The sequence below is a fragment of the Rhineura floridana genome, chromosome 8, assembly GCF_030035675.1.
Source record: "Rhineura floridana isolate rRhiFlo1 chromosome 8, rRhiFlo1.hap2, whole genome shotgun sequence".
In the NCBI taxonomy this organism is placed as follows: Eukaryota; Metazoa; Chordata; class Lepidosauria; order Squamata; family Rhineuridae; genus Rhineura; species Rhineura floridana.
Genome location: NC_084487.1, coordinates 110317520 through 110336162, shown reverse-complemented (window position 1 = coordinate 110336162; position 18643 = coordinate 110317520). Strand labels below are relative to the sequence as shown.

General features: G+C 41.7%; 1 protein-coding gene across 7 annotated transcripts in view; it reads right to left on the bottom strand.

Moving 5' to 3' along the window:
- SRPK2 (SRSF protein kinase 2) overlaps positions 1-18643 on the bottom strand; it is a 227170-nt gene that overhangs the window by 100442 nt on the left and 108085 nt on the right. For all 7 annotated transcript variants that reach the window (XM_061640418.1, XM_061640420.1, XM_061640421.1 and 4 more), the window contains one exon: positions 9313-9467. In XM_061640418.1, the coding sequence (XP_061496402.1) occupies positions 9313-9467 (155 nt within the window). The remainder of the gene's footprint in view (positions 1-9312; positions 9468-18643) is intronic.

The window sequence follows — 18643 nt, the reverse complement described above, 5'->3', positions numbered from 1 at the left end:
TTCTTGGCATAGCCATGGTTTGGCCTAGCATTACATGTGACATAACCATTGACTTACACTGTGTTGCTATATATATGCTTTGTTGAGCTTGTAACACTGACTCTTATATACAGCAAATATACAGACAAACAGGAGCACTCCTTATTGGCCTGGTTGCACCCCCGCCTCATATAAATATTCTCCAGACTCCCTAGCTGGATTGGCATTGTGTGCAGCCATTGCCAATCAATGCAAAAATGATTCCATGAATGCTCCTAAACTTGCTTTGAGAACAGCCGTTTTTCAGGATTCTTAATGCAAAATTTGGAGTGACCTGTGCTCATTTTAATCCAGGTTGGTGACACTTTTTAAACACTAAATCCAGGTAATGGGGCAGGGATAAAGAATTCACATACAAGGGAAGAGACTAGAATGGTAGGGAGCATTCAGTCCTGAGGCATGCTTCCTAATCCCTGTTTTATTTGTACATCTGCCTTGGGCCATTGTGTATGCCATTGTATTTTCCTACAACATTGGCATTCTAATCTTCTATTTACATTACCTAGTATCTTAATTTCTGGCTACCCATTCTAAATGGTTATTTTACATATTAGCATCTTCTTTTATATGTAGAATTTATATTCCTACAAAGGTTTAAAAATGCCAGATAAATTTGAAGCAATTATTTCTCTCTCTACACACACGCACACACTCAGGGGGACACAGCAACCCTGCTTGCTTCACTCACCAACAAACACACACGGACATACACACATACCCAAGGGCACACTCTCTTTCTCTCTCACACACACAAAAAAACACAGGGAGACACGCAGCCCAGACACCCCCAAACAGGATATATATATATATATATATATATATATATATATATATATCACTCACTCACTCACTCTCACACACACACCAACCATTCCCCACCCTCAGCACTCACAAAACCTGACCAGCCTCCCACCTGACCAGGCCACTGCTGCCACTGCCATCCTGCCTCGGCTGCTTACCAGCCTTCCACATCTCCCCCCACTTGGAGCAAAGCCACTGCCGCACCTAGACTGCTTACCAACCTCCAATTGAGGCTGCTGTTGCCACACTGTGTAAGCAGCTTACCAGTCTTGGCCCAGCCTTTAGCCCAGCATTGTTTCCTTCCCCCCTCCCCCAGCCTTGAGCCCAGAGCAGCTGCAGTTCACCTCCCATTCCTCTTTGATTGCTGCTGCTGTTGCCATCTGCCACTGAGGCGGGCAGCTGAAGCATTCATGCTGCAGTTCACTAGCTTCAGATGTCCACTTCACTTGCCCACTCCACTTGCCATGAACATTTCAGCTGCCACCGTGCGCCTACCCTGAAGCATTTATGGTGAACATGCCACTTACTATATATATGAAGATATTTAAAGTGAAACAATTGCTTATATATGTGTGTGTGGGCGTATATAAAAAGCATTGGCAGTTTTAATGAGTCCTTGGGAAAACATCAATATTGGTCACTTGACAGTGTTATTTCTCTTTAAATCTGACATTTATTGTAAAATTCTACAAAGGTCATAAAGAGCTGTTGTGCAACTTAGCACTGTATGGAAAATAATGTGATGCTTCATACTGCAACTGAATGCTCTTGAGGAAAAAGAAATAGAAAAATCAGAGATTACTATTCTAGAGTATCTCATGAATATATTAGTATTCTAAGCAGGCAAGTGTTGGAAATTCTTGCCTTTGTGAATCGCATGAATGGGAGACATCTCCAGAGTGAATAAAAGCTGGACTAGCATCAACAAAGACCATCATGGTCTTCTGAGAATTAATGTTCAAGTACAAGATTTGACTTAAAAAATAATTAAACCTAAAGACTATACAGTTTATTATATCATGTATTGGGGAAGGGCCATAGCTCAGTGGTAGAGCATCTGTTTGCATGCAGAAAGTCCCAGGTTCAATCCCTGGTATCTCTAGGTAGGGCTGGGAGAGACTCATGCCTGAAATGCTGAGAGCCCTGCCAGTCAGTATAGACAACACTGAGCTACATGGACTAATGGCATGATTCACTAAAAGGGAACTTCCTATGTTCCTGTTCTAAAATTACCTCTCAAGTCTTTTTCAGTGTACTTAGGACAACTTGTCCTATCTAAAGACAGTGGGCTAGCTGAGTGTTAATATACAGCATTTTAGTAAGTAAGAGCAAACAAGGATTTTAAATATTCCTGTCCTTACAACATGACACTGGGTGCAAGATAAGCTGAACGGTGAGCAAACTGAAAGGCAAGAAAATTTGAACAGTTACTTGCAGATAGAAATTAGGGTATGCTCTCAAAATATGCAAATTGTTATAAAAATGAAAATCAAGAGTAATTGCTTTTTGTTTAAAAAGGAATACAGACATGCTTAGAGAAATTGATGACCAGGCCTGATGTTTATGCATATCTTTGTATGTATTTTCATGTGTCAGTATTATGGAAAATTAGTATACGATTATTGTGCACAGATACTTGACTCCCTGGAGATTTGAAAGAAAGAAAATATACAGCTCTGTGTTTTCTAATTGCTGGTATAGTGCTACTCCAGAAGAGGTCGCTTGCACATTATTGTTATTGTTATTATTACTGAGGATGATAATAATAATAATAATATCCCATCCTTCCTCCCAAAAGGAGCCTAGGGCAGCAAACAATTGGCAAAACTCTAAAAACATCTATAAAAATATTAAAAATGAAAGTTCTTTAAAAAAGCTTTTACAAAAAAATATTTTAAAACATCTTAAAACCTGCTCCACGAGCTAGAGGGAGCCCCAGCTGACGAAGAGTCAAGGCCCCAGCTGACAAAGCGTCAAGGCGAGTTAAGCAGCAGAGCGAGTTCGGCAGCAGGGCGAGGAGGCCAGGGCCCCCCACTCTGCCCGTCTGTTCCCTGACCTCAACTAAACCGCAGTCTCCAACCCATTGACGTAATAAACCTTAAACAAAACTATGCAGGTAAGAAGCCAGCAGGGGTGTGGGGGCTTTCCAGTGTTTTGCACAGCCTGCAGCATGTACGACTATCTGCCTGTTGGACAGAAGTCGTGGGTGTGCTCTCGGTGCAATGAGCTCCTGGCTCTCCGGGAACGACTTCATTTCCTTGAGGCCAAGGTGGCAGACCTGGAAAAGCTGAGAGAGGCAGAGAGGTGTGGAGGAGGCCTTCAGGGACGTTATAGCTGTGTCCCACTCCAGCGATGATAGCTCTCCTGCTATCATGGAGAATGATGGTCTCGGGGAAGGAGAGCATCCAGCTGAGGAAGAGGGAAACGATCCCTTAGAAGGGACCCATTCCTTGGGGGATGAGCAGCTATCCTCTCGTGCCGAGGATATATCTCCAGGGGGTGGAGGGATCCTTGTAGTGGGTGATTCGATCATTAGGAACATAGACAGTGGGGTGTGTGATGGGCGTGTAGACCGCAAGGTGTTTTGCCTGCCTGGTGCGAAGGTTGCGGATATCGCCCGTCGTTTAGATAGTTTGGTAGACAGTGCTGGGGAGGAGTCAGTGGTCGTGGTGCACGTTGGCACCAACGACATGGGGAAATGCAGCCGTGAGGTCCTGGAAGCAAAATTTAGGTTGCTAGGTAGGATGCTGAAAGCCAGGACCTCCAAGGTGGCTTTCTCTGAAATGCTACCGGTTCCACGCGCAGGACCAGCCAGACAGGCCCAGCTTTGCAGTCTCAATGCGTGGATGAGACGATGGTGTCGAGTGGAAGGGTTTAGATTTGTTAGGCACTGGGGAACATTTTGGGACAAGCTGGGCCTGTACAAAAGGGATGGGCTCCACTTGAACCAGAATGGAACCAGACTGCTGGCACTTAAAATTAAAAAGGTAGCAGAGCAGCTTTTAAACTGACTGAGGGGGGAAACCCGACAGGAGCTGAGAAAGGTCCGGTTCGGAATAAACCTCCCCCCTGGGATAAAAACCAAAGAAATGATGAAATTTTAAAAGGGGTAGGCCTAGAAGTAGGTAATGTGAGAGCAGGGGCACAGGATATAAATTCAGAAGAGCAAAATTACCACAGGCCAAACCACAAGTGCCAAAGACACTTGAAGAGAGACACTGCTTACAAGTGCCTGTACGCTAATGCTAGGAGCCTCCGAACCAAGATGGGAGAACTGGAGTGCTTGGTCTTAGAGGAGAGCATTGATATAGTGAGCATAACGGAGACCTGGTGGAATGGAGAAAACCAGTGGGATACGGTTATCCCTGGATATAAACTATATCGGAAGGACAGGGAAGGACGTATTGGTGGAGGAGTCGCTCTATACGTGAAAGAAGGCATTGAATCCAGCAAGCTCGAAACTCCAAAAGAGGCAGACTCCTCCACAGAATCGTTGTGGGTGGTGATACCATGCCCCAGGAGAGACTTAATATTGGGAACGATCTATCGTCCCCCTGATCAAAATGCTCAGGGAGACCTTGAGATGAGATATGAAATTGAGGAAGCATCCAAACTAGGAAATGTGGTAGTAATGGGTGACTTCAACTACCCGGACATAGACTGGCCGCATATGTGTTCCAGTCATGACAAAGAAGCAAAGTTTCTAGATATTCTAAATGACTATTCCCTAGACCAGTTGGTCATGGAACCGACCAGAGGGACGGCAACCCTGGACTTAATCCTCAGTGGGGACCGGGACCTGGTGCGAGATGTAAGTGTTGTTGAACCGATTGGGAGCAGTGACCACAGTGCTATTAAATTAAACATACATGTAAATGGCCAATTGCCAAGAAAATCCAACACGGTCACATTTGACTTCAAAAGAGGAAACTTCACAAAAATGAGGGGATTGGTAAAAAGAAAGCTGAAAAACAAAGTCCAGAGGGTCACATCACTCGAAAATGCTTGGAAGTTGTTTAAAAACACTATATTAGAAGCTCAACTGGAATGCATACCGCAGATCAGAAAAGGTACCGCCAGGGCCAAGAAGATGCCAGCATGGTTAACGAGCAAAGTCAAGGAAGCTCTTAGAGGCAAAAAGTCTTCCTTCAGAAAATGGAAGTCTTGTCCGAATGAAGAAAATAAAAAAGAACACAAATTCTGGCAAAAGAAATGCAAGAAGACAATAAGGGATGCTAAAAAAGAATTTGAGGAGCACATTGCTAAGAACATAAAAACCAACAACAAAAAATTCCATAAATACATTCAAAGCAGGAGACCATCTAGGGAGGCGATTGGACCCTTGGATGATAAGGGAGTCAAAGGTGTACTAAAGAACGATAAGGAGATTGCAGAGAAGCTAAATGAATTCTTTGCATCTGTCTTCACAGTGGAAGATATAGGGCAGATCCCTGAACCTGAACGAACATTTGCAGGAAGGGATTCTGAGGAACTGAGACAAATAGTGGTAACGAGAGAGGAAGTTCTAGGCTTAATGGACAATATAAAAACTGACAAATCACCGGGCCCGGATGACATCCACCCGAGAGTTCTCAAAGAACTCAAATGTGAAATTGCTGATCTGCTAACTAAAATATGTAACTTGTCCCTCGGGTCCTCCTCCGTGCCTGAGGACTGGAAAGTGGCAAATGTAATGCCAATATTGAAAAAGGGATCCAGAGGGGATCCCGGAAATTACAGGCCAGTTAGCTTAACTTCTGTCCCTGGAAAACTGGTAGAAAGTATTATTAAAGCTAGATTAACTAAGCACATAGAAGAACAAACCTTGCTGAAGCAGAGCCACCATGGCTTCTGCAAGGGAAAGTCCTGTCTCAGTAACCTATTAGAATTCTTTGAGAGTGTCAACAAGCATATAGATAGAGGTGATCCAGTGGACATAGTGTACTTAGACTTTCAAAAAGCGTTTGACAAGGTACCTCACCAAAGACTTCTGAGGAAGCTTAGCAGTCATGGAATAAGAGGAGAGGTCCTCTTGTGGATAAGGAATTGGTTAAGAAGCAGAAAGCAGAGAGTAGGAATAAATGGACAGTTCTCCCAATAGAGGGCTGTAGAAACTGGAGTCCCTCAAGGATCGGTACTGGGACCTGTACTTTTCAACTTGTTCATTAATGACCTAGAATTAGGAGTGAGCAGTGAAGTGGCCAAGTTTGCTGACGATACTAAATTGTTCAGGGTTGTTAAAACAAAAAGGGATTGTGAAGAGCTCCAAAAAGATCTCTCCAAACTGAGTGAATGGGCAGAAAAATGGCAAATGCAATTCAATATAAACAAGTGTAAAATTATGCATATTGGAGCAAAAAATCTTAATTTCACATATACGCTCATGGGGTCTAAACTGGCGGTGACCGACCAGGAGAGAGACCTCGGGGTTGTAGTGGACAGCACGATGAAAATGTCGACCCAGTGTGCGGCAGCTGTGAAAAAGGCAAATTCCATGCTAGCAATAATTAGGAAAGGTATTGAAAATAAAACAGCCGATATCATCATGCCGTTGTATAAATCTATGGTGCGGCCGCATTTGGAATGCCGTGTACAGTTCTGGTTGCCTCATCTCAAAAAGGATATTATAGAGTTGGAAAAGGTTCAGAAGAGGGCAACCAGAATGATCAAGGGGATGGAGCGACTCCCTTACGAGGAAAGGTTGCAGCATTTGGGGCTTTTTAGTTTAGAGAAAAGGCGGGTCAGAGGAGACATGATAGAAGTGTATAAAATTATGCATGGCATTGAGAAAGTGGATAGAGAAAAGTTCTTCTCCCTCTCTCATAATACTAGAACTCGTGGACATTCAAAGAAGCTGAATGTTGGAAGATTCAGGACAGACAAAAGGAAGTACTTCTTTACTCAGCGCATAGTTACAGTATGGAATTTGCTCCCACAAGATGCAGTAATGGCCACCAGCTTGGACGGCTTTAAAAGAAGATTAGACAAATTCATGGAGGACAGGGCTATCAATGGCTACTAGCCGTGATGGCTGTGCTCTGCCACCCTAGTCAGAGGCAGCGTGCTTCTGAAAACCAGTTGCCGGAAGCCTCAGGAGGGGAGAGTGTTCTTGCACTCGGGTCCTGCTTGCGGGCTTCCCCCAGGCACCTGGTTGGCCACTGTGAGAACAGGATGCTGGACTAGATGGGCCACTGGCCTGATCCAGCAGGCTCTTCTTATGTTCTTATGTTCTTAATTCCAGCACAGATGCAGACTAGGATAAGGTATCTACTTAAAAGGCTTGTTGAAAGAGGAAGGTATTCAGCAGGCACTGACAAGACAGCAGAGACAGTGCCTGTTTAATATTTAAAGGGAGGGTATTCAGAAGGGTAGGTGCCACAACACTAAAGGCCCAATTCCTATGTTGTGTGGAATGTACCTCCTGATGAGATGGTATCTGCAGGAGCCCTCAACAGTGTAGTGATCGACTAGGTATATAAGGGGTGAGATGAACTTTCAGGTATAATGGTTGTGCCCAATTATTCAAGCTTTCTGGATTCGTATAGTAAGAATGAGAGTCCTGTTAGACTCAGTAATTGTTATTTTAAGCAACTTGGGTTTGGTAATAAAAAGGAAACTGAACTTAGTTAATCTATTTTAATGACGCTAACTGCCTAGTCTTGAAAGAATGCTGAATCCCATTTCAATCGGGTTGAAATGCTGGTCTTCAACTATTGTTTAAACCTTATATATACTCCAAATTCAAAACAGTATGCTTATGTTCCATACAAATATGGCTGCAACTGAAGTATTTGAAGAACAAAAGAATTTATCAAATAATATTCAATTACAGTCAAATTTGTATAGAACATAAGGCTATGGTTTCTAATTTATATACTACTTAGTCAACAAAATCACATGCATTCACCGTGAAAGCTGTGTAACCCTCTGAGCATATTCAGAGCATGAATGTGTGAAGAATATATATATATTTATATAGTATAATTTATCTATATATCGCTTTTTTACCAAAGGCCCCAAAAGCAGTTCATGAGCTGCATTCCCCCTACCCTGCATACCCTCCCAACTTACCAAGGGCAGGAGATGGGGGAGTCAACAGCTTTGGCTCCAGCTCCTAGGCCAAACATCCTTTCCTGCCAAGGGGCAAAATAATACTACACATCCAAAATTATTAAACAGGATTTATATACTGCTTAATAATCAAAACTTCTAAATGATTTAAATACAATATGCATTACAATTACTGATAAAATCAGATGTTGAGTAGTGTCAACCCCATCAGGAATGCTTGGACATGTAGTTCCAATGTGCTCGACAGGAAAGGAAGGTCCATCAACAGGGCCGGCAAAATACCGATTGGACCAACTGGGCCCAGTTGGGGTTCACTGTACTTACCTTTCTCTGTGCTGTTTTTTCGGTTGCCACACCTGCGCATTGCTGCCATCAACCAAGATGGCGGCAGAGGCTTCAGCCCCTTAGGGAAACTTCAGCCGCCATCTTGATTGATGGCAAACCTGCACACACAGCCGCAAAAAAACAGCAGAGAGAAAGGTAGGTGAAGCGGGGGAATGGTGGGTGGCTCTGAAGTTCTTGCCCTGCTATCCGCAGCAGGAATCCTGCCTCAGATTACAGAAGGGGACCGCAGGGGCCCCACAGGTTCCCAATTGGGTCTTGCGTTTGCAAACGCCGGCCCTGTCCGTCAAGAAACTAAAACTGCTTCCTCCCCCTTCTCCTATCTCAGGTAAGTTGGAAGGACCCTATGGGGAGGTAGAAGAAGGCTGCAGCTGCAGGTTAAACTAGATTTTGCTTGTAGCAGGTTGCACTCAACCTGTACTGTATCTCCTCACAAATAATCAAATGAGGGAACCCAAGTTCCCCTCTTGATTACATGCAACATCCCTAGTGAAAAGTCAGTAACTGGATCAGTTTTATTATGGACCTGTAGTATGGAGAAATAGTAATGTAAATAAGAAATTGAGTGCATTGTCTATAATCTGTAAATCATTGATTTTTTAAAACTGAATTTATAGTATATTACAGGAATGACTATAGCATTTATAAAGACACCGTGCAAGTTCAAACATAATACCAAACCATGCTAAGGCACTTGGTACTTAGGCTTATATGCATGCTTAGCTCTAGTTGTTGCTTCCCTATACCCTCCAACAGTCCTGAGCCCTTGTCTCAGAGCTTCTGGAGAAAAGTAAAAGATGTGATTGATAATGGGGAACAATAAAGCTATTGTCTACTTATTATAAATGGCCTTTGCTACATCTTTTCTACTTGCCCCAGGGTTATGCAAAGAGTGAACACTTTCAACCAATCAGTGTTTTTTGTCTACTTTAGAAGGCTTTTTTTCTTTAACATGAATAGCGGAAAGCTTTCTATAAAAAATGGAGAACTTTTGAGTCTAAACTACTTTAAGTAGCCAGTGTACAAATTATCAGGTTTACATTGTTCATACATACTAACCTTTGCAATAATCTGCAGGATCTTCTTGCTCTTCATCATCAGATCCCAGAATCTCCTCCTCTGGCTCTGGAGGCGCTGGCTCTGGCAAAGGTGGAGGAGGTGGTGGAGGAGGTGGTGGTGGTGGTGCAGAGGGAACTTTTTGTTGAGGCTCTGGCCTACAAATGCAAAATAGTACATTTAGTAAATAATATGCTAAAATTACCCTTTGAGCATTTTATGTCTCCTTTGCCTGCACATACCTGAAAGAACACTCATGACATAATATAGGTGGGAAAAGGTTCTATTTATTTAAATATAACAATTGGAAGATCTGCAATAAGTCCTAGATATTGGGCTGGCTCTCCCCCTCCTACTGGGCATTTCCCACATGGTCTGCAGACCCCATCCCCTGGAAGACACCAACTCAAGGCACTTTCCAGGAAGAGGAAATGAGGCAAACCTGTCCCCACTCAAGGCGTGAACACCATTCTTACCATTTAACAGTGCAATCCTAACCATGTCTGGTCAGAAGTAAGTTCTATTGAATTCAATAGTGCTTACTTTCATGCAAATGGGGTCAGGCTTATCTAATATCTTGTTGATTTTTTTGCATTTATACACCACCTTTTTGCCAAGGCACCCAAGGTGGTTTACAATTTTAAAATACTAAAAGAAATAAAACTTATAAAATATGAAGTTGGTCCTATGTGTGGGAGGGGTCAGTCCAATTGCAGCCGGATTAGATATTGTCTTTGCCTGCCTCACTCATTCTAGTTAGATACTTTAATAAAGCAGTTAGTCTTTCCTCTGTCAAAATAATAACACCACAGACAAACAAGATATCCAGCACTGTGAAAAAAACTCAAAAACCAAGTACAATGACCAGGTAACTGTTTGTTAAAAAAGAGAACTAGGATTCATTTAACATAAAGTGGCCGCAAGTGCGACAGTAAATACTACAAACAATGGCTCCGACTATGCTAAGGAATGTTGCAAAATGAAATACAAGCACCAGAAGAGTTCATTACAAATACAGTAGGGCCCCACTAATACAGCGGGTTAGGTTCCAGACCCCTGCCGAAAAGCGAAAATCGCCAAAAAGTGAAACACAGTGGCATACCTAGCATAAGTCTCCTCAGTATTGTCCTGGCTGGGTGAAGGGGTGGGAGTTTTACCCGGCAGCTTCCGAGAACAAGAAGGGCCCCACAGCTTGTTGCTGGTCTTCCCCCTCTGGCAGCCAAGCCAGGGAGCTAAGGGGAAACCATGGCCACAATGACTTCACCCTCCAGTAATGTGAGGAGAAGCAACAGCCACCGCCTAATCCTCTCTTAGCGCCCGAGAGCAGCTGCATGAGAGAAGACCCCTGGATGGGAGTCTCTCCTCTCAGCCAGCACTTCCCAGTTCGAGAGCCCCTCCCGCCAGCCTCGCCCTCCACCATTCACCTCTTCAGGGACTCCCCCCCCTTCCAGGCTACTGCTCTTCACTGCTCTGGTGGACACAGCAGAGGCCCTCAAAACCTGACCAAGCACCTGCCTCTCTGCCCTTCCACAGTACCTTTAACTCTGCAGAGAGAGGGGGGGCAACCCCACTCTGCCCAACTGGGCCCTCCCCGGCCCCACACAGGAAGTGCTTGTGGGGGGGGGGAAGAAAGAAAGCCTGTGAGTGAAGCAGGCAGGCAGGGGAGGGGAGAAGAGAAGCTACCAGGCCCCGGGCTGAGCTGGGTTTTGCCCGGCTGGGAGGAGGCTTTCCTCTTCTCTTTCTCCCCCTGCTGAGATCACAGACGAGGCAGGGCTGCCTAGCAGTTGAACCTGGTGTACGTCCCGCAAGGGAGGAGCGGGAGGGAAGCCTCATAGAGGCGGGGAGGAGAAGAGGGTGGTGGCACTGTCACCACCATATTAGCGGAACACCAAGAAGCAGAACACTGAAAAGCAGGGCCCTACTGTACCTGCTTCTATATCCTCAAAGTCACCGGAGCGGGCTACAAACGGGCCTCACAAGATGAGTTTCATCTTCATTTTTATAAAGTTTGAGAAGTGTGTTATGATACAGAATGCTTTAAGTGTGTTTTCCCTCTAATGGTTGAGAGTTCAAGAACCCAGATATGGCTACAAAATTGCTAAACGCAGCTCAAGAATCAGAAAGATAGAAATCCTGAAGATGCTGGCTTTTGGAGAGGCAAAATGGCTCTGAACATGGAATAATAATTTTAAAAACCTCTAACTATAATTCAGCAAGATAGCAAAAGGAAACATTTAGCACAGAATTGTTGTGGTGTAAATTTGTATATTTGTTAAGCAGAAAATAACAGTGGTCTGAAATGTGTGTGTGCTAGTGTGTGTGCGTTTACCTAAGAAAGCAGGCTTTTACCCTGCATTGAGATCACTGAGACTTAAGACTTAGTAAAAGCTACTTTATTTATAGAAATACATAGTAGATAGAAAGGCATACCTAGTTCTAACTAACTAACTAAGTTGGAGGTGCAACACCCAGGCTTGAGAGTTGCTCTCATGGCTAGGAGAGAGAGAGCAGAGACAAAGGTGTCTCCTCTCTCCTGGACAGTCGGAGAAGAGAGGAAAGGGCGGAAGAAGGAGGGGCAAGTAAGCTTCCCTTAAGACGTATCAGTCTAACAGACGGAAGGAAGTCAGTCAGAGCATCACAGGTAAAGTTAATCAAGCCTATCCATCTGGAGGACCCTAACTATCTCCCTTCTGGAACATAAACAAAAGAACAAATCAGGAGTTGCTCTTGCCCCACTTCCAACAAGAATCAGCAGACAGAGGGGAATACATCCTTTGGGAGGAATAGGTCAAACATTTGCAGGATGAATTATCATTTAAAATGAAAAAATGCATAAACATTCAGACATTATCATAGTAAATCCATTATAATCATTAGCACCTAATGAAATAAAAATACTCTTTATATAATTGAAAGGACGTGACATAATGGCCACAATCTATATAAATCAAAATGACAATTCTTAGACTTAAAAACTATATAGATTTTTAATCTGCAAGAGGATCTAATTCACAGATTGCATTCTCATATTTTTGTAATAGCAAATAAGATATTCAGCCAATAAAACTGAAATAATACAAAAGAACTACAAATTCTATTATAAGAAAATTGACAAATTGTATAACTCAAGGTTGCAATATTATGTTTTGAACACAGGATTCTTCATTAGAGATAAGTAAGACAAGTATTTGTATGACAGAAATCTGAAGCAAGCCATGGTGTCAAATGGACTTATTGTTTATCCCATAGGCAGAACATGTTACGATTTCCTATATTATTTGTATAGTATGTTTCAGTAGGTTTTGTGACATAAAGATAAAACCAAACCCAACTTATTGTCTTAGAAAGCGGATGTTCAAAACAATGAACTCCTTAAAAAAAAATTAAACAACACTAGCAGAACGTTAGAGGTGCTGCAGGCAAATGGTAAAATTAACCATTCATTTTAGAAAGTAAAGTATTTAAAATATTGTTACAGGTTTGACTGTCTTGAGTAGCATGAATGGAGAATATTCTATGGTTTTGCCTGACAAATGTGAGGAGGACCAAGATGACAATCAAAGCTGAATGTTCATTAATGGCCTAAAACCTCTCTCCAGCTTTTGGAATACAACAATACAAGTTTGGGGGAGGGACAAGAGAACGTGCATTAGAAGCAAGTTTAATTTAGGCAGAGAGAGCAAGCAAAAAGAATTTCCAAGATGGAGTTTACTGAAACATGTGCTCTCTCTGAATCTAATACAGGATCAGCTATTGTACCAACAGATTTAGGACTCTGCTTGCTTCCGCTGCACTAATAATAATAAATCTACAGATTTATTATAATAAATAATAAATCTACAGATTTATCATTTAAACAAAACGACCACAATCCTCCCTCTTTCACCCAAAGGAGATGGATCTGCCCCTGAAATGGTCACCAATGAAGGAAATGGGGAACATGGAACAATATAAAATGTGAAATAAGATTTTATTTATTTATTATTTATTATTTGACTTATATCCTGCCCTTCCTCCCAGCAGGAGCCCAGGGCAACATTTTGATTTATATTGGAATATATTGTTTATACTTAAGGAAAGTAGCCTTCATAGTCTTATTTATAGTAAAACTTTCTGCATTTGCTGTGTATCGGTATTACCCATTTGAGTCTACAGTTTTGACTTAAGTCTTCACTTACTAAGTATTCTCTGTACTTAGTAACAGCAAAAATAAAAATTAAATTTCAATATGGGGTTAGCTTTATCATAGCACAGAAATAGTTTACTTTTTAATGCATTCACAAGTTGGGATGCAAGTATGGTTCGTTAAAATTGGGCAGGGGTTAGAAAGCACTGAAGCAAGCTTGATGGTCGGTCCAGTTATGTTTCAGATGTCACATGAAACCAATGTGAAAATACACCTTCAAGGAGTCTTGAGCTAATGCCATCTTCATCCCCAATTCCCTCACTTCTTTCCTGGTCTGAAGCCCACTGTTGTTTCATCCAAATCTACCAAGGAAGTGCAAAGCATATTTTGTTCGTTTGGATGAAAGAGGGAATTATGGTTCCCTTTAAACCAGGGAAGGAAGGAGGAAACTGCTGCATGAGAGGGAAAGAAGGTGCACCTGAGGCTCCTTGAAGGCTTGGTCTCTTAGCATCAAAACCATGGTTTGGCATTATGTCTGAAAACAGCCAAGATCCACATTCTGGATCATCTAACGTTTCTAGCCAATCTTGTAATAAGAACTTTATTAGAACTTCAGTTCAAATCCTTTGTTACACATGTTCATGCATTAATTGAGAAAGCAAACAACAGTTGGACAAAAGTAGGCCTACCAGCGAAATGGAGACCCAAAGATGAAAGACAGACAGGATAAGCTTGCTAAATAAAAGAATACAGTATTGTAACATTTACCTTTATGTGATAACAACAACCTGTGTAATTTCATGAAGGAATCAGGAGATAGTTAAGTAAATGATGAAACTTTAATGAATGGGTTTAGAATGCTAGCTTGAACCACAATGGGATGTCAAGACTCAAGCAATAAATCTAGCTACAACTCCCAGCAGATGTCATTCTAGTGAAACCATTTCAAACTGTGGAGTGCAAGAAGCCCCTTACAAAATACTAGGGGGAAACAAAGAATGGCTGCTGAAAGGAAAACAGCGAGGTAGGATTAGAAACAGGAGAGGTACAGTTTGGCAGCAACAGTCTCAACACATGCTACAATACACTGAGAATAATAACCACTATGGTACAGTTGTTCCCACAAAAGAAAGGGACAGTAGGAGTGTGGGTAGATGAAAAATATTCTGGCAACTAAAGACACTTTTTTGGGGAGGGGCAGAGAGAGTCCCTCATTATACAGGAGCAGATTAGGGAGAAACAGCTTTCTTTCCTTCCATGCTCCAACCCTGGGCCAATCATAGCTGATAGCTCCACTGCCACTTCAGCATCTCATGCCTTAGGATGAATCCAAAGTTATCAGCTTTTTTAAAAAAAGCTATATTTAAAATAGCACAATGGCAGTAACTTGCACTTAGTACAAGTATGAAAACAAGTACATACAACAAAATGTAGCTGTATGAGAAGCAATCAACTCACTAACAACGTATACACCTAGTCATAAAATCCCACCAACAAAATTACTACATGAAAAATCGCTTAATAATTCTTCCCAGCAAACCAATAATTAAAAACTAAGGTTTAGTTTTATCAATCTTGCATAACATAGGAAATGACAACACGGATGTATATTTACGTGAGAATGTATAATATCATATTAAAAAATAATGTGTTTCAGAAGGCTAATGTTCTATGTAAACTTTAAGAGGCAGGTGTGAATCTTTTCTGTGCACAAAAACAGGGCTAAAAGTATATTTAAATAGCAATACTGTACTTATATCTCTTGCTATACTCCAGTGTTACTATGGCAACTGGGTGAGATTTCTATTCCTATCATCAACTGCCAAAGACAATTCTAGGTGAGCGGAAAAATGGCTTTAAGTGTGCATTATCAGGAAAACTTTACCAGGCAAGTTTTCAAATGAAGGCTCTACTTAAGCTGGTATTGGATCTTGAAAGATAAATCATTCTTCCATAATGCCCATGTAGTTTATCATCATCATACCCTAACCGAAAATGTTACTGTATTTGTGACCATTATTATCTTGTTAAGATTTCTACCACCACCAAACACACACGCAAAACAAAACAGCCTAAATATTGTATATGCTAGTAAAATCTGAATCACCTTAAAATCAGCTAGGAAAAGCTACAAGATTTTATTCTTTAGGGAAATAACAGCACAAAGACATGTTTGCAGTAGAAATGTCACTCACCTCAGCCAACCTCCTCATCATCAGATGTTTTAAAGAACCAGCAGGAGAATGTAATTTCCCTGTACTAATAAACAGGAGCCTCCTTCACACATTACTTGTGTGATGGGCTCCATGCTATTAAAGGGCACTAGAGGTGTCAGCGGGAATCCTGAGCAATTGGAGTTCCAGCTCCCACTAAGGGCCACTGCATGCATGTATGCTTCAATGCATGGATGGGATGGGGAGTACATGCAGTGTGGTCCCGTTGCTCCTAAACTGTGTGGAGACTTGTGACGTTCCTGTGTCTCTGGGATTACCACCTCCTGATTCCCTAAGGCCTGGATCAGGAAATCCCCAGGAAGTCCGCCTCAGCCTGAGTCAGATATGCCCTCTGAACCACAAGCTTCAGCCCCACCACCTTTTCCCCAAAAGGTGACCACTGGTGTAATCTGTTTGTAAAATTGGTATAGCTTAAGAATAGGACCTTTGTATGGTAGCACTCTTGACTAAGCTGACACATGGGATTTTGAATCAAACAAATTAGTTTTATTATATATAAGATGTTAAATGTGATAGTAAATTACTAAGTTGTTACTGTCCCTATTCTACCTATCTATCCTCCCCTAGTAGTCCCAATGAAATCCTCCTCCAAAACCACAGCCTTTCTAACTAGATGTTCTCTTCTTGATCCCTAATCCTATCTACCTCCAACTGTCAAACCCCAATGATTTTTCTCTTTAAAACTTCTCTTGGAATTCTCACTCACATATCCCCTCCCACCTGTCAGTCATACATCTAACATTCTATTAACATTTTCTTACCAGAACACTATTTTAAAAGTTTTAAACATATAAATAGTTCTGATTTCAACTCCCCGCCCATTATAAATCCAGAGGATGGAACTTGACCTCACAAAGTTCTATCCGGAGGATCTGCAAGAGATTCCAATCTCTCAACGAGAACAGACTTTAACCAAAGTCCTTGATGGTAAGATTATCGCATCAAAGGGAAACAAAACTACCCAAAACTAAACCAGTACCACAGTCCAGGTTACCAGTACTCAGTCCTGGGTTGATTGAAGGATCTTACTTGATTGTAGAACTTGCGACCTGAACCATCCATCTACGATGACTTTTTCCTTTCCTGCTACATGTTGAACGTCTGCGTGGTATTCTTGTAGCTTCCAGGACCAATGTTGCAGTAGCTGATTTTGATTCTTCATCATTTGAACGCAATGATCTGTCTGTATGACAAACCTTTGGCCCCAAAAGTAAGGTTGGATCTTCTCTAGTGCCCAGATGACTGCTAAGCACTGTTTTTGAATGGTGGAGTGATTTTCCTCTCTATTAACTTTCCACTAAAATAAGCTATTGTTTTATTCCACCTTTTTCTTGAAGTAAAATAGCTCCAATTCCTATTTCTGAGGAATCTGGGACTAGAATGGTTTGTCAAAATTAGGTGGCATAAGAATAGGAGTCTTACACAAAGCCTGCGTTAGTTGTTCAAAAGCAAGCTGACAATCTTCAGTCTGTTTTACTTTTTCAGGACTAACTTTTTTGTTATCTTATGCAGTAGAGCTTCAATCTCTCCAAACTTTGGAATAAATCTGCAATAATTACTGGAAAGTGAAAGCTCTGAGTTGTTTTTTGGTTGCAGGTATGGGCCAATTTTTAATAGCATTCAGCTTATCTTCTAGTGGGGCTTAAGAGCCACTCCCCACCTTGTGCCCTAAATAAACCTTTGCCAAATTGGCACTTAGAAGCTTTTATGGTTAAACCTGCTTTCCCAATGGCAATTAACATACTTTGCAAATGTAGAAGATGCTCCTTTAATGTTGCACAATAACTGGCGATGTCATCAATAAATGCCACTGTATATAGTCTGACGTGCTTCTTAGCACTTTCATTAACTAGTCTCTGAAATGATGCTGGTCTATTCATCAAGCCAAAAGGAGCACAGTGAATTCAAAAAGCCCATCTTTTAAAGCATTATAAACACAGATTTTTCTCTAGACTTTTCTTCTAAATTCATCTGTCAGAATCCCTTACATAGATCTATGGTAGATATTACAGAGGCTGAACTCAATAGATTTAATAAAGCATCCATCCGTGGCATAGGATAGGCATCCTGTAGCTTCTTATGTCTACATAGAATCTAACTGATCTATCTGCCTTATTGACCAATACTATTGGTAATCCCAGAGCTTGGAAAAGTTACTTTTTTGAACTACAACTCCCATCAGCCCAATCCAGTGGCCATGCTGGCTGGGGCTGATGGGAGCTGTAGTTTAAAAAAGTAACTTTTCCAAGCTCTGGGTAATCCCCATGGACTATTAGACTCTTTGATAACACTCCAGCATTTTCTGAACCTCCCTCCTTATACCTGCAAACACCTTCCTGTTCATTCTATAAACAGCTGTTCATATGGGAGGATGATCCCCATATTAATAACATAGCTTATGAAGTTGCTTCTCCTAGGCCTAGAACTGAAAAGGTGTGAAAACTGTTGCAGGAGTTCAAGAATGGCTTTTTGGGTATCTTTAGGTTTATCTTTAGCCCACTTAATTTGATCAAGGCCTCCCCTCCCCCTTTGCTTTCTAGGAATAAATCATGCTCTGTCTTATAGTCCTTTGATGGTAAAACAGATGATATATAGAAGGCTGTCTGCTATAACATGGCTTCAGCATGTTAACATGTACCACTTTCTGCTTTCCACATTCTACTTTTGAGGCTATATATGGTAAGGTCATATTTATCTTCAACCACATAAGCCCCCTCCCATTCAGCTTCCAACTTATTGTTTCCTAGGCTGGAATACCATAACCTTGTCTCCTATTTCAAGCTTCTAGCCCTGGCATTTAAATCATACCACTGTTTTTGCTTTTGTTGTGCAGTGGCCAAATCTGCATGAACAAGTTCCATTGTTTCCTTTAACCTTTGTTCAAAGTCCATAATATATTGTACTATTGTCACTTTCTCCTCAGAAACTAGCCCTTTCCAACTTTCTCTCATAAGGTCTAAAAGACTTCTCCCCC